Source organism: Schistocerca piceifrons, chromosome 5 (assembly GCF_021461385.2).
Source record: "Schistocerca piceifrons isolate TAMUIC-IGC-003096 chromosome 5, iqSchPice1.1, whole genome shotgun sequence".
NCBI lineage: Eukaryota > Metazoa > Arthropoda > Insecta > Orthoptera > Acrididae > Schistocerca > Schistocerca piceifrons.
Genome location: NC_060142.1, coordinates 428,597,963 through 428,623,016, shown reverse-complemented (window position 1 = coordinate 428,623,016; position 25,054 = coordinate 428,597,963). Strand labels below are relative to the sequence as shown.

Sequence of the window (25,054 nt, the reverse complement as noted above, 5' to 3'; positions counted from 1 at the left end):
CTACACCCCCTGGGGCTGTATAAATCCTCGCCACGCAGCACTGATTACAGTTCCTACTGCACTTCGTTATTGCAACGCGGTCCAGTTCGGAACGGCGAATGCGTGCACCGCTCCCGGGCCGTAGTATATTCGATTTGTGTTTGTTATTGACGGTAATCGCAAAAGTCAATATCTTATGGCGATGTTGTTGTTGTTGTTGTTGGTGGTGGTGGTGGTGGTGGTGTGTGTGTGTGTGTGTGTGTGTGTGTGTGTGTGTGTCGTATTATAAAATTAAATTTTTTATATTAAAAGATAGAATGTAGCGTTGGCTTAAAGGTGCTGCAAACAAATATTGCATCGAAAATTCAAAGTAGGTTTGCTCGGAAGATGCCGCATCAACCTCAAGCATTTCTGATGAAAACTATGAGAATCAAAAAGATGACGAAATAGCTTCAGGATCCATGGTTTCAAGTAGTAAGATATCTGACAACTCGATGAAGTTGAAAAAAAAGTATGACGAGTCTTAAATCAATCTCGCGTATGTTGATTCTAATAGTTCGCCTGTGTGCGTGTTCCTAATAGTTCCATTATCTCTACTAAGATGCGCCGATATTTGGAAATTATACACACCGATTGCAAAGACATAATGAAGAATTTTTTATACGTGAGAAAAAAACGATATGAGTCAGACAGCTGTGAAGTATGCGACCCGACCCGACTATAAATGATCGTATTTGGTCGTGTATCGAATGGCACAAGCAGGCAAAACGCTCAGTATCACTGAGAATTTAATAAAACCACATATGGCAGACATGACAAAATGTACACTCGATGAAAATTCTACAAAGTATCACGACACAGTTTCGCGTCAAATAAATGATCTTGCAGACTATATGAAACAAAAACTAGTTGGTCGCATTGAACAAAACAAATTCGTCTTGCAAATGGATGAGTAGACAGATGTTGCTGGACTGGACATGTTGCCGACAACTGATGATTCACTCGAAGAAGCCTTGCTTATGTACACGTTGCTGACAACTAGCACTACCAGAAAAGTATTTCTTAACATAATCAACTTTTTTTTACATAACCATCTCAGTTGGAACTATGTGTCGATATTTGTACAGATGGGGAGAAGGCAATGACTGGTAAAACAGCAGGAGCGGTATCACTAATAAAAAGTAAAGCTCCAAACTGTAGTTTAAGGTATTGTATTCTGCATAGACAAGCACTCGCATTAAAGATGATGCCGCGAAAACTAGAATTAGTCCTTCATGAAGCAATAAATATTATCAGTGACTTTAAATCACGCCCTCTATAGTGCCGGTTGTTTTCAGTATTGTGAGAAGATGATCGGAGTAGACATAAAACACTACTCCTTCACATCGAAGTGAGGTTGTTATCTAGGGGTAATATCTTAACGAGATTACTTGATCTAAGAGCTGAATTGCAGGATTTTATGACCGACGTGCCTTTTAAATTCAAAGACCGTTCAAGTGATGTGTCTTTGTTGCTCATGGTAGGTGCTTTGGCAGATTCATCGTGTTAGGTAAAATTGATGAATTAAATCAATCATTTCATGTAAATCGAACAACCGTTTTCAATACTAGTAACGAAATGACTGCCTTAAAAGAAATTGGAATTTTGGATTGTTTGGGTTGGCAAGAGAGAACAAGAAAGCTTCTGAAGGCTGATTGTGTTCACTGGTGAGACAGCAGTATTACCATATGAGATAAATGAATGTTTGGTCCACTCTCTCCATAATATCCGTCAATCTTACGAGATATTTCCCTGAAGAATTCTTTCGTGCCGAATTCGCAGAAGCCAGAAAATACGTCAAACGAAACCTACGAGTACTTTTCAGAAATGACACGATTAAAGCACGATATAACTGCTCAAAACAATGTCACTTGATATTTTTGGTGCAGGGCTAGTGATTAATGTCCACAATTTGCCACACAGGCTCTGACTTCTTCGAACATTCCCTGTAGCTAACTTGTGTGCCACACTGCAATAGACTGGATGCTGAGCCTCATATACGTCAACTCTCTCCTTTCAAGTCTGATATTAAACAGTGGTATCTCCCATTAAATGGAAACAGTTTTATAAATTTACAGTGGAACTTATACATTGTTATTTTGGATACTGTGTTTTTATGTGTTGTTTTGTATATTTTTGTAGAGGTCAGTAGTGTATAATGTACGTTTTTTAGGATTTTCATTAATGTTTATAATTAAAAAGAACACAAAACTAGGGTTTTGCTTATTTTAGGGCACCGTAAAATATATAGTATTTCAAAAGAGTTCTGTCGCAAAAAATGTTTGGGAACAATTGCGGTACAGCATTGCCAGATTCGGTTGTTGTTAGTGGAGGGCAGCAGATAAAATAGGAAACCCCAAGTGAGCACTCGACACACTAGCAGGTCTCGAAAATGAACAGTGAAGCGTGTTGTTCATTTTAACGGTAAATGAAAACTCGATTAGCTCGAATAAATTTTGCAGAAAAAAATGATGAATGAAGTAGAAGCTACCTTAAAAGCTTTCCCTGTTAGCAGTGGTCTCGCTGTTGCTATTACAGTCGTCCACTTGGATCAACAACTGATGTGTTGCTATGTCAAGACCGTGGGCTATTTATGCTTACCCGTTTTCAAGTTGGTGCTCACAGTTCAGTGCATTTCTCGAGACACTTTGAAGAACACTTCCCAGAACGGAGCGACACAAATATAAAGTGTTGTCTACCTTAAAGTTCGCTACTGCTTTGCTACTTTGTTCTTGACAAATGCCCAAATAAGGCGATTGCCATTCAGTCCACAGTGCGCCACAGCCAACCATAGAAGTTTAATGTCCTTGACCACTTTCCAGAGTTATTCTTGCGACCTGTGATATGAAGCGCGATCTATAACAGTCACAGATCTGTTTGAAAATTTTTCTAGAACCCTCCTAAACCACTCTTCTACGTGTCTGGAATTAATCTCAGAATGATGCGGTAATCTGCGCCTCTTTTCCCCCATTAAAACAATCCAGCATTTTGCACGAAATCCCCTTCATTTCAAGTGTGGCACTTTATAACCATTTTTCCAGAATCGAGGGTGTTTGAATTCCTCCTCTCCAGTTATTGAACAATAACCCTGTGTGATAACCGTACACATTTCCTAATGGTAAGGCATTTTTTGTTCATGCCATCTAGATTTTCCGCAGAGATTTGCAGCACACTAACTTTCATCAGTGTAATAAATAGACTAACCAGTTTTTGAACGGCATTTTTACTGCAAGAACTAGTTTTGTTTTTTTGCTATTTTCCGAATAGCACGCCAAAGGATTGTTCCACCCGTATCATAAGCTTCTTAACCTCAGTTCTCAACTTAAAGGCGGCTGCTGCTGTTGGAAACTGTTTTCCACTAGAAGTCGTAGAGTTTTTTTCTTGGGACTCTGTGCTTTACTCGTCCGACGCAAACGTCTGTCGCCTACCAGACCTCCTTTTTGGTGACACGAGATATGAAATGGGTGTATTATCTAGAAATTCGCTTCATTGGTCTTCATTGTCTTTGATATAAAACTGCTCGCGCCCACTACTTTTTCGCCCTCAAAGTAAGCATGTGCACTGCTCACCATGAACTAGGGCTATTTATGTCCCAAGTACTTCCTTTAATGAACAACAATGAATGGCAGCATGGTTGTTTCCTATCTGGCGGGAAGTCACTGTAGCAGTGAAATAGAAAGACAGATTATTGTTAACGTAATTACGGTCTGGCATGTGTGCTCTGCTAAGTTAAGATTCGTCAAAAATTGCTCGAAAAAGTATGTTTTCTTTTAAATACTACCACGTATGTCGACCTCTTCGCAACTAAAGTGTAATTTTCATATACCAAATAAAGTACACTCTTCCGCAATCCCGGCAAAGTACGACACACCGATGTTCGTCATACAATGTAACTAGGATATGAGCTCAAACTCAAGGATCAGTCATTGTAAAATGGGTGAGAAGTCGGTTTTCATTTGAGCGAGGAATTTTCAGTTTGTTTGTAGAGAGAGACTTCGTTAGCATCGCAAATTGTAACAATTATTATTATAATGTAACAAATCAGTATTAAAACACATTTATTTTCATGACAATGAAATTTCAACATAAAATTTGAAGATGACTTTGATATAGCACTGTTTTTTCCTTACATTCTATGAAATTCGCTGTGGTATATACATCCCACTAGGTTCAAATAACGGCAGATAAGCGGGATTACTGAGGAGAGTAATAATGTTCCAAAGTAATGTCTGTGATGTATAAGAGAACACATGAATTCCAGACTTTCCTGGGACGGAGAGGAGAATAATTTGATTTCACTTTTCAAAATTTTTTAAAAGCGGTCTAGATCGCAGCCGATGTTAACGTCTGACCGGTTTCGCCCTTTTAAGTACGGGCTATCATCAGAGTTTCCAGTGTAATAAGAAAAGTAACAGTGCTGTATTGCATAGATAAGCAAATGTTGTGAAAGTATACTCTAAAACGATGTATCATTACCCATATGGATGACGGCGGTGGCGCCTGACCCACTGTGGATGCCTCACTCACTGATGACTAAGCAGCTACGAGTTATATAGGGTAGAGAGTGGGCCCTCCAGAGCTTAAGTTGCATCGCCGTCAGCCAATAGGGAACGACTTACATATCATTTGAGTCTTCATTCTTAAATATTTAAGTACTCAAGAAACGAATTTATATTCATTTATGATTCATAATCGATGTTGCAGCGTGCTTCATAAAATGCATGACAATGTGGTGTAATTCGTTAATTGAGCTCCACAGCGTTGTCTGGGTGAAATAATGAGCACTATAAGAACATTAGTTTTATAGCTACTGTTATTTATTCGTAGTGAAACCACTTGTGTGTTATATTAATATGAAAATTATACATATTGATCTATTTGTATTACTAGTCAGTTATTTGAAGTCTTAAAAAACACTAGAAAAACAAAATGCATCGTTGTTTATTTGTGCCATCTCTTGGTGACTGTAATAACGCATTGGGACGCAGTTTCCTTGGAGACATCGAGGCTGATATGTCTATCAGTTGTCAAAGATGTACTTGACGCTTGTATAACATCGGAGGTCGATATCACTCACCAAAGAGAAAAGGGGCATTGTTTACAAAAGTGGCACCCGTGTAGATAATCTGCAATACATCACTGTTCACAAGAGGAAACGGTTATGTACAAATAATTCAGAAACATTTAGAGCTTATAATAAAAATGTATCTTAAGAAGAGCTGTAAAAATGTGGAAATTATGTATACATCTCATTTGTAAAATCGTTGATGTTATTGGTACTATAAGTTAATATTTCTGCGACTGTTTCACGTTTTATATCAGGAGAGAGTCACACCTATTAGAATAGTAAAGTACATTTGTTGTGCATTTGACGCTAAAAATCATAAAACTGGCTATAACATAGAAACTTAAAAATAATACAGAGGTATAGGTAATTGGAGGAGGAAGTATCCTCTGTTTCAGAAGATGTATTCAAGTAATTCAGAAAAGGCTTTTTCACGAAAATCTAACTGTTCATTTAAAAGAGCTAGCGGGATTTTCCTATAGTGAACAAAAATTTCCAATTTTCAAAAGGCCGAAACCGGTCACAAGTTAGCTTCGGGTGCGATGCGGGCCCCTGCCCTCTGTGGCTATAAGGGATATTACAGGTACCGTAGCTACTATAATAGTGTGTCAGGTGGAGTTTGCGTCTATGTCCTGAACACAGTAAGTAGTGAACCTATTCCCTTCAAACCTCTCTTGAAGCTGTGGCTGTCAGAATAAGGACGATGCAGGAAATAAGTGTGTGCAATGTATATGTTCCTTCAGATGGTGCAGTACCCCTAAATGTATTGGCTGCACTGATTGATCAACTCCCTAAACCTCTCCTACTTTTGGCAGATTTTAACGCCCGTATCCCACTTGTGGGGTGGCGCCATGCTTACTAGTTCAGGTAGAGGGGTCGAAAATTTACTGTCACACCTCTGCCTCTTTAATACAGGTGCCCCCACACATTCCAGTGTGGCACATGGCACATATTCAGCCATTGATCTCTCGGTTTGCAGTCTTGGCCTTCTCCCATCTATCCACTGGAGAGCACACGACGACCTGTGTGATAGTGACCATTTCCCCATCTTCATGTAACTCTCCCAGCGTCATGCCCACGGACACCTACCCAGATGGGCTTTAAACAAGGCAACTTCTGCTGTCACCGTTGAATCTCCCCCACATGGTGCCATCGATGTTGTCGTTGAGCAGGTCACGACAACGATCGTTTCTGCGGCGGAAAACGCGATGCCTCGTTCTTTAGGGTGCCTCCGGCGAAAACAAGTCCCATGGTGGTCGCCGGAAGTCGCTGAGGCAATTAAAGAGCGTCGGCGAGCTGTACAGCGACATAAGCGGCACCCTTCCCTAGAGCACCTATTAGCCATTAAGCGGCTCCGTAGCCGCGTTCGCCAGTTTATAAAACGGCGGAAACAAAAGTATTGGGAGAGCTACGTGTCGACCATTGGGTGCCATACGTCTCCTTCGCAAGTCTGGACGAAGATCAGACGTCTTTTTGGGTACCAGACCCCAACAGGTGTCCCTGGCATTAACATCAATAACGTGTTATCTACCGACGCAAGCGCGATTGCCGAGCACTTCGCTGAGCACCATGCTCGAGCCTCTGCATCAGAGAACTACCCTCCAGCCTTTCGCACCCTCAAACGGCGGAAGGAAAGGAAAGTCCTCTCGTTCACAACACGCCACTGTGAACCCTATAACGCCCCCTTTACAGAGTGGGAGCTCCTTAGCGCCCTTGCACATTGCCCCGAAACCTCCTGGGCCGGATCAGATCCACAGTCAGATGATTAAACATCTCTCGTCTGACTGCAAGCGACATCTCCTCGTCATTTTCAACTGGATCTGGTGCGATGGCGTCTTTCCATCGCAGTGGCGGGAGAGCACCATCATTCCGGTGCTCAAACAGGGTCAAAACCCGCTTGATCTGGATAGCTACCGGCCCAACAGCCTCACCACCTTCCTTTGCAAGCTGCTGGAACGTATGGTGTACCGGTGGTTGGTTTGGCTCCTGGAGTCATTTGGCCTAATGGCCCCATGTCAGGGCGGCTTCCGCCAGGGTCGCCCTACCACTGGTTATCTTGTGTCCTTAAAGTCTGCCATCCAAACAGCCATTTCCAGACGCCAACATCTGGTTGCTGTCTTTTTTGACGTACGTAAAGCGTACGACACGACCTGGTTACTTCATATCCTAATCACATTGTATGAGTGTGGTCTCCGGGGCCCACTCACGATTTTTATCCAAAACTTCGTGTCACTCCGTACTTTCCGTGTCCAAGTTGGTACCTCCCATTGTTCCCCTTCGTATTCAGAAGAATAGCGTTCCGAAGGGTTCCGTATTGAGTGTCTCTATTTTTAGTGGCCGTCAACGGCCTAGCAGAGCTGTAGGGCCGTCGGTCTCCCCTTCTTTATTTGCGGATGACTTCTGCATTTCGTATTGCTCCTCCAGTACTCGTGTTGCTGAGTGGCGCCTACTGGGGGACATCCACAAGACGCAGTCATGGGCTCTAGCCCACGGCTTACAGCGTTCAGCCGCGAAGTCGTTTGCCATGCATTTCTGTTGGAGTTGCACCATTCATTCAGAACCAGAATCTTACCTTAATGACGGTCCACTCACTGTAGTGGAGACATATCGATTCTTAGGACTGGTTTTTGACGCCTCATTGACTTGGCTACCTCACCGCTGTCAGCTTACGCGGAAGTGCTGGCAGCATTTCAGTGCCCTCCGCTGTCTGAGCAGCACCAACTGGGGTGCAGATCGCTCTACGCTGCTGCAGCTCTACAGAGCCCTTGTTCAAGCCCGCGTTGACTATGGGCGCCTTCAACGTTGCGTTTACTCGACCCAGTTCACCACTGTGGCGTTCGCCTAGCGACCGGAGCTTTTATAACGAGTCCGGTGACGAGCGTTCTGGTGGAGGCCGGAGTACCTCCATTGAAGGTTAGGCGTGCACAACTGCTCGCCAGTTACGTTCCACACGTTCGTAGTTCTCCTGTGCATCCGAATTACCATCTCCTTTTCCCAACCACGGCGGTTCGTCTCCTGCATCGGCGACCCAGGGCAGGGCTTACGATTGCGGTTTGCGTCCGGTCCCTTCTGTCTGAACTGGAGTCCTTCCCTTTACCACCTCTCCTCGAGGCCCACTCATGTACACATCCATGGTGTACACTTAGGCCGCAGATTCTTCTGGACGTTTCGCATGGCCCTAAGGACTCCGTTAACCCTGCGCCTCTCCACTATCACTTCCTCTCTCTTCTCGACATGTACCGGGGCCATGAAGTGATTTACATCGACGGCTCGATGCTGATGGTCACCTAGGCTTTGCGTATGTTCATGGAGGACACATTGAACAACACTCCTTGCCAGATGGCTGCAGTGTTTTCACTGCAGAGCTGGCGGTCTTATCTCGTGCTCTTGAACACATCCGCTCATGCCGTGGCGAGTCATTCCTCCTGTGTACTGACTGCTTGAGCAACCTACAAGCTATCGACCAGTGCTACCATCGCCATCCTTTGGTAGCGTTGTGGAGTCTATGTATGCCCTGGAACGGTCCCGTCGTTCAGTGGTGTTTGCGTGGACCCCAAGACACGTCGGAATCCCAGGCAACAAAGTTTCAGACATGCTGGCCAAATAGGCTACGCGGAAACCGCTTTTAGAGGTGGGCATCTCCGAAACTGACATGCCTTCTGTCTTACGTCGCAGGGTTTTTCGGCTCTGTGAGACGGAATGGCATAACAGTACGCACAACAAACTGCGTGTCATTAAGGAGACTATGAATGTGTGGAAGTCTTCCATGCGATCTTCTCGCAGGGAATCAGTTGCCCTGTGCCGGCTCCGCATTGGCCATGCATGGCTAACCCATGGTTACCTCCTCCGTCGCGAGGACCCACCTCGGTGTCGCTACGGCCTACAAATGACGGTCGCCCGCCCACCTCTTGCTGGACTACCCACTTTTACCCACTCTGCGGCAGACTTTAAACTTTCCCAGCACCCTGCCTTCGGTGTTGGCGACAATGCCTGCACAGCAGCTTTAGTTTTATGTTTTATCCGTGAAAGTGGGTTTTATACTTCTACGTAGGTTTTAGCGCATGTCCTTAGTCCCTCTGTGTCCTCCACCCTAGTGCTTTTAGGGTGGAGGTTTTAATGTGTTGCAGAGTGGCTAGCTTTCCCTTTTTATTCTTGTGGTTAGGCAGCCACTGTAATCTGCTTTCATGTTTTACTCTCTTCAGTTTCTAGCGTCTCTGTTGTTTTCTTGTCCACTTTTGTTCTTTTTAGTGTTCATTGCCTTCCCTTCATTCTTGTGGCTTTTCCTTTCTTTCCGTTTTGTTTTATATGTTTCGTCCGTTTTATTCTCACACTTGTGGCATTGTTTTATTAGGACCAAAGGACCGATGACCTCGTAGTTTGGCCCCTTCTCCCGCCCTCTAAACCAACCGACCAACCTAATTCTTTTTAACTCCCAACACTGTCATCGCGCTTGGTCGACCGTTGGTAGCACTTTGTGACTCAGTTACTGACGCCTTCCGCTGATTACTTGAGATTTTTCACAGCTATCTTCCTCAGTGCTCGACGTCCCCTGCCGGTCAGTGCATGAGGTCTTCCCGGTCTTCATTTATCCGTGGTTGTTCCTTCGCTTTTCCACGTCACAGTAACATCGCCATCGGTTGACTTGTGCGGCTGTAGATGGGTTGAAATGTGTCTGATGGATCTGTTGTTGAGGTGACATCCTCGTTCGAAACACTGAGCTCTGGTGTTACTGCTTCCCTACTGACAACTCGATGCTCGCTGCCTATTCTGATAATGGCAGGTGCGCATCTCGCAACAACTAGTGGTCAGTTCCGCGTTACGTAATGGTGTTCGGATACTTTTCATCGGAAAGTGAATATGTGACACACTTCCTCTCCGCGGCAACGGCCTTGCCGCAGTGGATACACCGGTTCCCGTCAGATCACCGAAGTTAAGCGCTGTCGGGCGTGGCCGGCACTTGGGAATAGTAGCGGCTGCGGTCAAAGAAAACCATCATAACGACCGGGAGAGCGGTGTGCTGACCACACGCCCCACCTATCCGCATCCTCATCTGAGGATGACACGGGGTCGGATGGTCCCGCTGGGCCATTTGTGGCCTGAAGACTGAGTGCTTTTTCCTTTCCGCGCTCTGTGCACTGATTTCCTTCCCCTGATTTTGCGCTATGGCCTGGATGTCAAACTTCGTTACTCGTACCGAAGAGCAAGACCCGCTACGCTGCCTCTAATCCTCTCTGGCTGTATCCGTTAATCTGCGACGCACAATGTTCAACCGAACGAGGAGTGTTGCGGCGCAGTACTAGCCGCTCTGGTTTCGCAGGTGTGTCGGCGTGATGCACGCGTAGCGTCGGCGGCTTTTCCATTGCGTAACGCAACGGTTGCGGCCGCAGCAGCAGCAGCAGCAGCGGCGGCATCGATCTGCAGCGAGCACGTGCCGCCTGCGGGCCGGCCTGAGGTAGTGGCAGATGTCCCTGTTGGTGCACCTCTGCCTCTCCCACACCCAGCGCCGATCTCGGCATTGTGCACCATTCCCCCGCTGACTTTGCACCCGATATGTTGAACGTATCTGAGTTCTGGCCTCTGGGGAAAGCCAATTTCCGAGAGACAGGTTTCTGTACGCAAGTTCTCAGCAGATTCCGTCGCAAGGATAAGGTAGACACCGCACGTCGGCGAAAATAAACGGAACAAAGGTGACGTCACCATCAGACGGTGGTGTGTTCACAGGTACAAAAATTATACGGAAGTACCAGTGATAAATTTGACCAGTGGCCAAAGTAAAATTTATTACAGCGGTTCTGAAGTAGGTTTGTATGGTAAACTGCTGAGACGTGAAACACTTCAAAACATTTAACTTGCTGGAAGAAATATAGCGCGACCGCTACGATCGCAGGTTCGAATCCTGCCTCAGGCATGGATGTGTGTGATGTCCTTACGTTAGTTAGGTTTAAGTAGTTCTAAGTTCCAGGGGACTGATGACCTCAGACGCTAAGTCCCATAGTGCTCAGAGCCATTTGAACCATTTAGAAGAAATATATATACATATACACCAAACAGTACTTAGCAGTATTGAGAATTTTACGCACCAGTTGTCAGACTGGTAAGTGCAGAAATTCATATGAAGGATCAGCGGTTTGATAGCATAACCGACATTCAAACCAGTTTGGCGCGCAAGTTGATCAACAACACAACGGAGGGCTTTTGTGGCAGTTTCACATGGTTGTATGACCACCTTGTGCATTGTACTCAAGTGGGAGGAGTGGAGACGATGTAAAACAAGTGGTACATTATAACCACCATGTTAACTTTTCTGATACATACACACTTTTTGGACTAAACCCTTTCGTGAATAGCTGGTAGCATACGAAATACGAGGTGTGAGAAAAGTAGAGACTGACAACATTGCAAGCGATCTGGCCACTCTGTGTTGTTCTCTTGTGCATGCCAGTGTGTTCATCCCGTCCACGTGCTCAGTCCGACTTTCAGCTCGATACAGCCATCATGTGATTTTTGAGAGCCCCATCAGTGAAGTTGTGTTTTTGTTGTGTGTCACGAAAATCGAACGCGGACGTTTGAGCAACGTTATGCCATAAAGTTTTGTGTTAAACTTGGGGAAACCGCGAGACTGACCTTTCAAAAGTCGAAAAAGGCCTGCAGTGAACATCCCTTATCAAGACCACACGTTTTTCGCTGGAACAAATCATTTTTGGAAGCTGAGAATACGCTGAATATGAACTCGCACAGGGAGACCTTCCACTCGAAAAATCGACGAAAACGTCGAGCTTGGGCGTGCTCTTGTGAGATTACTTCTCCAGTCAATTTGTCAACCAAGTGTTTTATAAATGTGCCCTTGAAAGGCCCATGAAAAAGGTTAAGCGAGAGAGACCGGACATTGCAGACAAGTGGATACTACATTGCCTCTACGCCGCATGCCACACAGCCACTTGCCTCACTGAATTTTTGACCTCGAAAGGCATTCCTGTTGTTCCACAGCCCACCTATTCGCCTGATCTGAGTCCGTGTGATTTTTTTTCCTTTTCCAAAATTAAAAAAAGTCTTAAAAGGACGTAGTTTTGGGACTGGAGAACATTCAGAAGAATGTGACCAACATGTTAAAGGCCCTATGGCCTATGAGGTTAAGCGCTGTTACCAAGACTGGGAAGAACAACCCTTTCGGTGTGTAGCCGCTGGAAGGGAACTCGATCGAAGGGGACAATATTGTTAAAATAAACTTTGGTAGGCAGAAAATCAGTCTCCGTAGAGTCGGCCGGCAGTCATGTAGTGTGTAGGTGGGAAAGTCGTGAATCCTGTGGGCCAGGTGTGATATTTAAGTGTGTTTTATATTTCTGGATTCGGGAGGTAGTTATCCATAAGACAAAGCCGTCATCAGTTCGAAGGTTAGTTTGAACGCCACGTGCTCTACTATCCATGATGCTGTTGGAGGTATTACGTCGTTGTCTTCTTCCGAACTTTGAATCTCCTTATCCAGGCAGTTGTAGGGATACCTGCAGTCGTGGAATCCGAGCCAAGCTGCAACTCAGTATTTTTTACATTAACAAACATTGCAGCTAGCGATGAAGTTATTCTGCCAGAACGGAAAGCACATTCCTGTGTGCTGGCGTGGAATTGTGACGAGTCATTTTGCGGCTTGTTACGCAAGTATTGCAGTTTTCTTAAGTAAATATTGCGGTTTATCGAAGTCGCACGTGGTCAGTAGCCAGAGGAGTCATTAGCCGGCTGACATTAGTGTTAAGTGAAAGAGACGGTTTTCACGAGGCGTAACAGAAGCAAATAAACTGAATTCGCTTCCGTGCAGACTTCAGATGTTTGGTTTTTGCTTTCTCTCTTCACCTACGTAGTTCTAACAGCTACCCTGTTCGGTGGTTGGATCTAGGGCTCTTTTTGAAGGAAGTGAGGGTACTACAGTACTTCTATCCCATGTATTGAAGGAATGGCAACATTCACCCTGCTTAATTGGTCAAAGTGTTATTGGCAGCTGAGTATTAAGATCGTTTTGTAAGTGTCACAGTGACAATAACTGATCAAAGTCCGACACACAAATTGTTTAACGTGCCGAACGTCTGTAGGAGTGCTTGTATTCTGTGTCCAGCTGTTTCATTTTACGTAGAAAACTCGGAACAACTTCGTACTGTGTGCCAGAGAGACAAGATTAAGAGTGCAGGCATTCTTCACTGGTATCGAAACCCTACTTAGCTTTGTGTGTTGTTCTAGTGTCGGAATCCTGTACGAGATGTTTTTCAGGATTTGATAGCGCCATGCCTGGGTGACCTCTGTCACAATTTGTCGAATTCCGTAGCACAAGATTAATGGCCGCGACGTTGTGACAGTATGAATGGCTGACGTTAATAAGTGGCTTCGTGAATTAGCGGAATAAACAATATGCCCATCCTGTAATTACCTGTCATAACTAGGCAGCACGACAGGCACGAAACAACTGAAGCTCGAACCGTGAGAATGGAGGAAGATATATTGCACATCATCTGTTAGTAGTAGCAGCAGCAGTAGCTTTTCTGTTCTTCATTCCGAAGACTGCTTTGATGCAGCTCAGCGCGCTATTCAGAAAATATGTGTCTTTGTAATTTGGCGCTGGGAAAACTGAGTCGTTACACATATGGAAGAAACTTTTTTTTTTACACCTTGATAAGAGAAGAAACAGAATTACGTACAAAATAAAGCAGGAGTCAACACATCACAAAGACAGTTACCCATACAACAATGGAGAGCGTTTTCCAGAAACACGAATAATAGCTTCGTTCCCGAATCGTACATGCGTATTCGTTTTTCACAAGGTTTTTTTTTTTTTTTCGTGTGCTGTGGTATCCTTCTGACCTAGATAAGGATGAACAAGAAGAAGCGATACTGTTAATTGCGCACAGATGATACACTAAAGTGCACGGAATTAACATGTAGTAGTAGTAGTCCTAGAGTTCGATTCGCATCTGTGATTAGCGTAGTAACCGCAGTGTTCAGTGCGTATCACACCTACTCCGAAAACACTGCCTGTCATCCAGCAATCCTCACACACTATTATTTTTCTGAGACGTCAGTTCTTTTCATTTATTATTTCTGTGTTCTCTCTACTTCTTCATACGGTCGGTTTCTTCCACCGTCAGGCCATTTTCGCCGACTCATGATGCTGATGATTTTTTCTCCCATACTCTTTTCATTATCTGGGGTATCAACTTCAGAAATATTATTTCCATTTATTCGTCTGCGTTCTGCTCTCAGAAAGCTCCCGGAGCATATAACGATGAATTCGATATTCGTTTAGGTCTTCAGCACTTCTTCGTAGACAAGCATGGTGAAAAGGTTGTTACAAAAGTGAAGAATAAGTACAAAGGCGTAGTACTTGTCAATGTTTCAAGGGAAAAAGTTGGTAGATGGACCTAGAAGCTAACAATGAAGGACGCCAATCTGCACTGAAGCGCCAAAGAAACTGGTACGGGATGCGTATTCAAATACCGAGATACGTAAACAGGCAGAATACGGCGCTGCGGTCGACAACGCCTATGTAGGCGCAGTTATTAGACCACTTACTACTGCTACAATGGCAAGTTATCAAGATTTGAGCCGGCTGCGGCGGCCGAACGGTTCTAGGCGCTTCAGTCCGGAACCGCGCGACTGCTACGGTCGCAGGTTCGAATCCTGCCTCGGGTATGGATGTGTGTGATGTCCTTAGGTTAGTTAGGTTTAAGTAGTTCTAAGTTGTAGGGGATTGATGACCTCATATGTTAAGTCCCATGGTGCTCAGAGCTGTTTCAACCATTTTCATCAAGATTTGAGTGTGGACATGGTGTTATAGTCGACACACGAGCGATGGGACACAACATCTCCGAGGTAGCAATGAAGTGGGGTCATACCGTACGACCATTTCACGAGTGTACCGTGAATATCAGGAATGCGGCAAAACATGAAATCTCCGGCATCGCTACGGCTGGAATAAGACCCTGCAAGAACGGGACCAACGACGACTGAAGAAAATCGTTCAACGTGACAAGTGCAACCCTTCCGCAAATGGCTATTGATTTCAATGCTGGGCCATAAACAAGTGTCAGCGTGCGAACCATTCAACGGAACATCATCGACATGGGCTTTCGGAGCCAAAGCTCCACTCGTGTGCCCTTTATGACTGCACGACACAAAGCTTTACGCCTCGCCTGGGCCCGTCAACACAGACGTTGGACTGTTGATAACTGGAAACATGTTGCCTGGTCGGACGAGTCTCGATTCAAATTGTATCGAGCGGATGGATGTTTACGGGTGTGGAGACGACCTCATGAATCAAAGGACTTTGCATGTCAGCAGGGGACTGTTCAAGCTGGTAGAGGCTCCATAATGGTGTGGGGCATGTGCAATTGGGATGATATTGGACCCCTGATACGTCTAGATACGACTCTGACAGGTGACACGTAAGCAAGCGTTCTGTCTGATCACTTCCATCCATTCATGTCCATTGCGCATTCCGACGGTTTGGGCAATTCCAACAGGACAATGCGACACCCACACATCCAGAATTGCTACGGAGTGGCGCTAGGAACACACTTCTGAGTTTAAACTCTTTCACTGGCCACCAAACTCCCCACACATGAACATTATTGAGCACATCTGAAAGTTAGTTTCGACTGTCATGAGCTACAACCAAAGTAATCAATACGTAGGGATCTATGTCCTAAAGCATTAGAATATACGTACGTTCACAGATCGCAAACCACTGTAAAATATTTGGCAGTGGGTACTTTGCAGCACAATAGTGGTTCTCTTTCCTGTTACGCTTGAAGTGGAGCAAGGGTAGGGTTGCCACCCGCCCCGATATATCGGCACAGTTACCGTTATGGACCTTCTTGTCTCACAATCCCAACAAGATCCAATTTTGTCTCGATTTTGCAAAATACTGTTACGAGCTTGGCGAAAATAGTCAAGTAACGCCATGTTTTAGCGCGACATGTAAATGCAGCTTCAGTTAATTTTATTTATGTAAACAATTGAAAACACTATTATGTACCTGGCTAAAAATGGTGTGAAGATTTCAGCTGACAATTGTTTCCAGGAATATTTAATTTCTTAAGGAAACCGAAAATCCAGAACGAAAATGCCAACTGCTAAAATTATGCTAGTTTTTGCTTTCCATTCCCACACTCAACACCACTGTGGAGAAAGCATTTTCTCTGATGTCGGCCCAGTAGACTTCACTGCAAGCTCACGTGCATATGGAGTTTTATAAATATGTAATTAAGGAAAAAAAACTTGCTGAAAAAGGTGAAATCATCTGAAAAATACGATATACCAACTACTTCTGCCCCTACAAGTTCCATTTCATTATGTTGTAAATAAAAAGTAATTTTGTTTAATAAATTTTTATTAATCTTTGACTTCTTCCGTAACCGAAAAACGAAGCCCAACTGGTTTAAAGAAACTGAGAAAGACCTAGTGGAATTAAATATTTCAGAAAATTCACTTATTGATCGAACTGCTAAATTAATTACTAAAGATGAAAACATAAGGTTCCAAGACAAATCCACACAAAAGTCCAAATCCTTCATCTCGGAAGAAGAGAGGAGAAGAAGATCAGAAAGAATGAAGAAATACTGGGCCCTAAGAAAAGAACAACGCACAAAGAAATGATTGATCCAGCGTACCCCAAAGAGGGTGAAACGAAAGAAGAAGAAGAAGAAGAAGAAGAGAAATTTTTATTTCGTTTCTAGACCCCCATCTCAGTGTCCTGACGAGGTCTCAGCTAATATGGCAACCCGAAGCAAGGGGAAAAATGATTACCTGTTTGCGTACTGCGAGCCCCAATCTTCCTTAACTTGTTCTTACAGTCTTTTGGTGAGTTCCATATTGGAAGATGTGCGATTGTACTGCATTCTGTCTTTTCTAATAGTGTTCCTCGCAAAGAACCTCCTTTCTTTCAAAGATTCCCATTTAAGTTCATGGAGGATTGCCGTAATATTCTCGTTCTGACGGAACCCATAAGTGATAAATCTAGCAGTACAATAGTAAATAGTTTCAATGTCTTCCTATAATTTATGATTTTCCTAGTATGATGATTTCTCTGGATATATTGTGTGATTAGTTCATAAGGAGTCTAACCATTACCGTTCTCGTCACGCATGGGACAAGGACAGGGAAAATCGTGGAGGTACGGGAAACATCCTCCGCCACAGTCGCATGGTTTGCGCGGTGTAGACGTAGATACCAATCGACCTGGTGGGGATCACTCACACCGCAGCAACTTCCTGCAGTTTTCCCAGTAAACTTTATATGCTCGTTCCAATTCATATAGTTTCGCGACATTACGTCTAGGTATTCAATCGATTTGACGGAGTTGGGCAATGTACGTTGGTACTGTATGCCAGCATTGCAGCAGGAATGGTTTTTTTTTTTTTTTTCGCCATCTGCCTTGCCTTTACTCAAACTTAAAGCAAGTTGCCATTTATTACACCAACAGAAATTCTGTCGAAGTCATCTCAAATACTTCTTTATATTCATGGAGCACAAAAGCGGTCTTGTTAGACTCCTGGGGCATTCCTACATAACCTTTGCCTGTGATGAACACCATGAGTGTGTAGTTGTTTCTAACACTGTGTATGCTTATGTCTTTGTTTGCATTCTCCAGTGTGGTTTAGTGTCGAGCACTTTCCGCAGATGTAAGAGTATTTCTTTAAGCAGAAATTTCTAAAATTAGACGCGTACGCGTGGACAGCACTAAAAAGCTTTCTTAGAGCTAAGTCTGGCTTCTTTTTAATGCCGTTTGCCTGGTAAATCACATCGTTTGCATGGGGCTCCCAAAACTGGATTTCGTAAACCGATTTCGCAGTACCGCTTCTGGCTGGTCTTCTAAACACTTCAAAATAGATTCTGGAAATCCGCTTCTGGTTGCCGCTTTTCTATTTTCGCTCCCATGTAAACGCTACCGGTTTTGTAACGTGTTTCGGCTATTGTGTTTCGTTTTGTTTCTACAAATTTTCGGCTAATATGGACGGAGTGGCTTTTTGTACAGTAAAGGGTAAGTAGAGATATTACACTGAAGCTGTTCACACCTCGTCTAATTGAAGATAAATTACGATTCTACTGACTAAATCACAAACTGTAACAGCTGTTTTCCAGGCGCAATGTTTTACTGTGCTAGAAAATCCGCTTCAGGCCTTCACATGTTAACGCGAGAGCGAAAAACGGTTTCCAAAATTTGATTTTCGTATTCCGGAAGATGCTGCATGTAAACCTAGTGAACGAGTGTTTTAACTGGGGACCGGAAGTATGGCTTTTTCACAATTATTTGACTTCTTTTCTAGCCTCTCTCTCTCTCTCTCTCTCTCTCTCTCTCTCTCTCTCTCTCTCTCTCTCTCTTTCTTTTCATTGAGAAAGCAGAATAATCCATGCTGATTTCATAATTATTTGCACTGAACTAAGATTTCGAAACACGCATCAATACTCCTTGAAGTGTACTGTTAGATTTAATTAAAAACCACAACAAAGCAAACTATAGGTGTGTTGCGTGTGTGTTCTAGGCTCGTGAACATGCACATACACAAGACCAAAAATCTAACTACGAAAAATAAACAATTGAGAGACTTACTGGACACGATGTTGGAGCACAGTTGACACCAGCAGAGTATCACAGCTTCACAACAAGAAAGGAAGTTTTTCTAAGCAAATCAGACTTCTGTTTATTACGCAGCCACTATGTTACTGCAATTGGCCTCCCGTGGCCATTATCGGAAACGTGCGGTGACGTTATAAAGTACAGTGATGATTAAGGGAAACGTATTGCACGTTGAATATTTTTAAGTCTCTTGTGCATTTACTGTACTTATAATAACTGATTCAATGTGTTCTCGTGAAATTTCACGATGAAAACTCACGATTAACCGACCGAAGAGCTCTCACTCCCAGGTGTGCGAATACTGTGGTGGACCAACAAACGCGGATGACTCACAAGTCATGGATTTCCCAGTTGTCAAAATAATATGCCAACGGCTGGAATGAGGAGAGGAACAGCGAACTCCTGTTCAGTGCAGTAGTACGCCAACTGTAGGGAATAATGTAACATTGCAGCGCAGATATTTGGAAGTTTGCCCTGTAAGTACCTAGCAGAAACATTATTTATATTTTTATTGTGAGGAAAAGAAAGGTATGTCAGAGAAACTGACATGAAAATGTTTATTTAAATTAGTTTTTGAGTCAAAATATTGAGGTTTTAAAATAAGTTGATATTTAGTATGCATTCATAGAAATAAAGTCTCAATTGTAGTGTCCGACCGAAACATTATTTGCGGCCGAAACCGTATTCGAATATTCGGCTCCTCTTCTATTTTTGGCCGAAACCGGAATTTCCTTAATTAAGTTAAAATTTCCCTAAATTTACCTTATACCCCAAATCACTAGTTTTTTACATCTCTGTAACAAGTTATCCGATCAAGGTAAAATAAAAGTTTCCGATATATTAGTGGATAAAGAGAGAAATCCATTGAACTACAATTTATATCAATTTGTAAGTGTCTTGCATATCACAATCAATTAGTATTCTCAAGAACTTTCTGTTACTAACAAGTTGATAGCTAAATGCTTGTTTTGTAATATATTTTGTAGTTTTATAGTCATATCTGTGAGACAAATAAAATTGAATTAGCGTACAAAACAAAATTTTAGCAAAAAAACTAAATTATTTATAGACAGAAATAACGTCAGAAACACTTCAAATGTTTGGTAATTTAATAGTTCTAGTAAGTGTAATGAAAGAGACTTACAATGTAAGCTGAGAAAAGTTTTTCCACATTGTCACCGGGCAAATCACTTCGACGATCTGCATAAATTTGGCAAGTGACACTGAACACCTGTTCACTAGGAACGATAGTAGGTGGAGCAGAAAGGTACTTAAGTAATTTTCTTAGAATGGGATAAGGACTAGAGTTCCATTATGAATATAGGTCATCGTTGCGTTATAACAGTGGTTTCGAAAGATAACATTGGATGGTGTGCTTGAACACCGAAGTTTGATCCTGCAATACTCTTGCGTCTATGTCTTACTGCATCTCATCAGTGACGTGGTAGAGTGAATCCCATAGACATCTTCCTGCTGCAGACTGGCTCCGTTTTGCAGAAGTTGAAGGCTCATTGCCTCTGTCTGCCAGTACACTATTATTATGCCCCTTCAAGAATTCAGTTACTTCGGACATTCCGATGTCCACTTCGTGGGAAGTAAGATAAGTAGACCTTGGGTCGAGTAATGTCGCAACAATAAGTAAAGGATGTCCTTTAACATAGGAGAATTTTTGTGTAAAGATTCACGCAGTAAATTTCTCATATTTGTCCTTGTTTCATCTTAATTTTCGCATCGAACTTGCGTCTCAGGAAAGATAACGGAAGAATTACTGCAGAAATACATGCTTCACTGAGAGGTAAGTCCAATATGGCTTCGTAGAAAATGTCAGGACGTCTTTGAGATGTATAACATTCCACTCCGAAAGGGAAGTGTGGTAACTCCACAATGTTCTACACTACACAAGTTTACTGCCCTTTTTTTGTTCCAAAAGTCTTTGCAACATAAAGTATGTGCTGTTCCATCTCACATCGAAATTTTTGTATCAAAGCATGTTTTAGCACTCGACATTGACTCTGACAGTCTGTTAGTTTCCTGGAAGCTTGCTCAATGTTGTGGAAGTGCCCACGATTTTCCTGCATTTTTTTTATTGTAGCTTTGGTTTATTCATTTGAGAACAGGGAATCGCCAGATGCAGTGTATGTGACACACAACCTATAGACTCACGTTGCCCACGCATTGCACAAACCATATTTGACGCTTTGTCATGTAGTATCAGAAAAGTCTTGCCGCTTACATTCCATTTATTAATCATCTCTGTTCACTTTTGTTCTATATATTGAGTAGAATGATCTTGTTTTAAAACAGCTGCAACCAGTATCACTTTCAAACATTGATGCTAAAGGTGAAGTGTACTGTAAAGCTGAGGAGTGAGCATGTTTTTCTTGCGTTGGTGTCCATATATCGGGAGTGGAACTTAACCACTCGCATTTCACAATCAGATTCTTTACTTTGGCTTTCACTTTGTCGTAGGTCTGCGGCATCAACGTCGATCTAAAGAACTTTTCAGATTTAAGCCAATATTTGTGATCAGGCTGTAAAACAGTAAAATTAAGCCGACTGAATGCTCTCATGCACCAAAGAATAAGGCAGCGTATCACCAGTTATTAAATCCGTAATAACTTTGTGTATTCTTTCCGTATTTTCATAATCGTCTGGGTATTGTGGAGATTTAGTGGCCAAACTGTTTGGTTGACTTAATTAGATTGGGTTTTTCATGCTTCTCGGTACCGGTACTCAAGACGACTATGGAATCCATCCGCTTTGGTTTGGTTTCATTTTTCAAGTGGTCGTATTCTGTCCGACATTTTAAAACCTTTTTATATTCTGAGCCAAGAAATTTTGATAAATGTCGCTTAAATCCATGCAATGTTTGTCTTTTGTGTTCATGGCTGTCCAACGAAAGTGTTTTGTTGGAAACTGTGCATATGGCTTCAGATAAATCGGTGGTACTTTCATTAAAGTACTTCCAAATTCGATTCTTTTCTCTTCGTTGACATTTTATACGTATAAAATGAAAGTAAGTCATAGAATAATTAAACTGAACTAGATACAGCTACCAAAAAAATTCCACAACATATTAAAAACGCTGCAGTCCTGCGTATCTTCTTATAGGAAGATACTCTTTAGTTGTACTACAAACGTACCAAGTAGATAAACTACGAAATGCTATAGCCTGTACATGACTAATGACATCACACCCCAGCACAAAATACACGGAAAGGAATAATTTGCTTGCTTCCTTTCTTAGGATCGCTAGTTTCACACAGCCATCTTCATTTCCGTTTTTGCAATCGACGGACAACCTGACGTATCTCCTTTTTATTAGTAATTACGTAATGCATTTTAGTCACAGTCAGTAAACCAACGTCAATCAGCGCCGCGGAAAGCAGTTCGAAAAACATCACAGTTCCGACTAACAGTATGATTGTTATTTTATAAATTTACGCAAACTGAACCGGTAAAGCTGTGTACCACATGAGCGAAGTTCTGTAAACCAATATTGGTTACTAAAGAAAATCGTCCGCTTTCAGAGAAACTCACTAATAAAATCTTTCAGCATAACACACGATAGCCCTTTCCATTCAGTAAAATATTGAGTAAATTAAACTGTTATTAACTTAGAATAAGAATCACTATCAGAAATGATTACATTATATTGTGATTAACAAGAATACATCCCAGTTTTTACGCGCGATGACAATTCCTCTTAGTAGGTAAACGGCGCCCCTTGAACACTATTGTTGACTCAATCCATTCCGAATGCGACCGGACTTCTCACGAAAGCTGAAGTCGAAGATTAGTTGATTTCTGATAGAAATAGAAACTCTGGCCGAAACCAATATTCGGTCGGTCTGTATCGAATTGTTATATATCCATTCGAAGTTCTAGTGCATCCAGAAATCATTTCTTTAATGATATGACAAGGCACACCTCTAATTTTGTTTGTTTTTCTCACTAGCCCTGAAAACCATTAAAATGAAACTTGGTACACGCATTTAAGTTATGCTGCAAAACCCAATGGAACACTTGTTTCCGGAAGCTTTTCAAACTGTTTTACATACCTGAAATGAATAAATCTGAGTAAATTATTTCTCAGGTACTTGAATCAAAAGTAAATAAAGTCCATAAAACAGTATTAGCGTTGATTACGTTTCGGCTTGTCTCTGTATAAAATATGATCTAATTTTTCTTCGCACGGATGAAGTTATCAAACAATATCTACCTAACTGGGTTTTCATATGCATTCCTCCCCCACAGTATAATTATAGCAAAAATAAAATCTCAGAGCAATGAACCTTGTTTTATTTCATCTTTTTCTGTCCTTTTTGTACACACATTTAGCTTATTTCGTTTTGGAGAATTGGCGACACTGGTCGGAGCATGCAGAAATGAAAATAACAGATGCACAGAGAGCATATGGTGTAAAGTACACACTGCAATCAGATACAGCAAGTTTACTTCATTCCGCGAGCTAGAAAACTTAAAAGTTGGATAAAGCATACATGCTAGATGGGGACCGAGGTTAATCTGTTAACTCGTAAAATTTGTAAAACAGTAAGCAAGAAGTATTCAGCGACATCTTTGTGTAGGCAGCGATATATAGCGGCCACTTTTGTTACAGTCGCGAGAGAAGATGATGCGAGGGGTACGGCGCGGCTGCGTGCGACTGCGCGGAGCCGTCATCGGCATCGACGACGAAGACGACTGCACGTTCACAGTCACCGTCGACGGCAAGACGTTCCACCTGCAGGCAAGGGACGCTGACGAGCGCGAGCGCTGGATCCGAGCCCTCGAGGACACCATCCTGCGGCACGCCCACAGAGTGAGACACTTGCGACAAGGCACAGCGTATATACGTTAGCACACAAGTTCCAAGCAAAGTGGAAAAAGAGAAGTGCTTCTTTTCGCTACTTTGTTCCTAACTTGTTCCACGAAATCAACAATGCTGACGTTGGACACTAACTTCTATTCCGAAATTAACTCTTCTTCGAATTTTGTTGTATAATGATGTGATACAAATCAAGAGATAACTCCTAACATTGTGTCGGATCTTCTTTTGCCTGGTGTGGTGCGGCAACTCGATGTGGCATGGACTCAGTAAGTCGTTGGAAGCCCCCTGCACTGAAATATTGAGACATGCTGCCTCTATAGCAGCCGATAACTGTTAGTGTTGCCAGTGTAGGATTTTGTGCACAAACTGACCTCTCGATTATGTCCCCCGAATGTTCAGTGGGATTCATATTAGGCAATCTGGGTCTCCATATGATTTGTTCGAATTGTCCAGGATGTTCTTCAAACGAATTGCAAACAGTTATGGCTCGGTGACTTGGCGCATTGTCAGCCATAAAAATTCAATCGTTGAATTGCTGCAGATGGTCTCTGAGCAGCCGAATATAACCATTTGCAGTCACTGATTGTTTCAGTTGGACCAGAGGACTGAGTCCATTCCTTGTAAACACAGCCTGCACCATTATGGAGCCACCACCACTTGCACAGTGTGCTGTTGACAACTTGGGTTGATGGCTTCGTGGGGTCTGTGCCCCACTCGAACTCTGCCATCAGCTCTTTCCAAATGAAATCTAGAATCATCTGACCAGATCACGGTTTTTCCGGTGATCTAAGGTCCAATTGACACAGTCACGAGCTCAGGAGAGGTGCTGCAGGCAGTGTGCGGATAGCAAAGGCACTGGTGTTGGTCATCTGCTGCCAGAGCCCATTAATTCCAGATTCCTCCACATTACCCTTACGGATACATTTGTCATATGTCTCACATTGATTTCTGTGGTTATTTCAGTGTTGCTTGTCTGTTAGCACTGGCAACTCTAAGCAGATGCCACTGCTCTCTGTCGTTAAGGGAAGGTTGTTGGCGACTGTGTTATCTATCCGTGGTGAGAGGTAATGCCTGAAATGTGGTATTCTCTGCACACTCTTAACATTGTGGGTCTCAGAATATTGAATTCCCTAACAGTTTCTGAAATTAAGTGCCCCATGCGTCTATCTCCAACTACCATTCTGCATTCAAAGTGTATTAATTCACCACATCGTAAACCTTTTTACATGAATTATTACGACAGCTTGGCCAACACAGTGCCCTTTTATGCCTTTTATGACCACCAACTATATATGTATGTATCACTATCCCATAACTTGTTTCAGGTCAATGTATTAAAAGTGAAAGTTTGGTACAAGAGTTTGCGGGTAACGTATGGCTATTTACCTTTTTGAACAGGTGAACAGATTTGTAGGTAACAACGAACTGTATTTAGAACTGTAACTCTTTTTTACTGGCTCCATGTTTTTGTACAAAACTTGCCACATTTGTTGAAACTTTCGTTTATCTATCTTATGAATTT

The 25,054-nt window shown here is 42.8% G+C and overlaps 1 protein-coding gene across 4 annotated transcripts in view; it reads left to right on the top strand.

Moving 5' to 3' along the window:
- LOC124797845 (oxysterol-binding protein-related protein 9) overlaps nt 1-25,054 on the top strand; it is a 513,791-nt gene that overhangs the window by 157,952 nt on the left and 330,785 nt on the right. For all 4 annotated transcript variants that reach the window (XM_047260898.1, XM_047260896.1, XM_047260897.1 and 1 more), the window contains exon 2: nt 23,323-23,523. In XM_047260898.1, the coding sequence (XP_047116854.1) occupies nt 23,323-23,523 (201 nt within the window). The remainder of the gene's footprint in view (nt 1-23,322; nt 23,524-25,054) is intronic.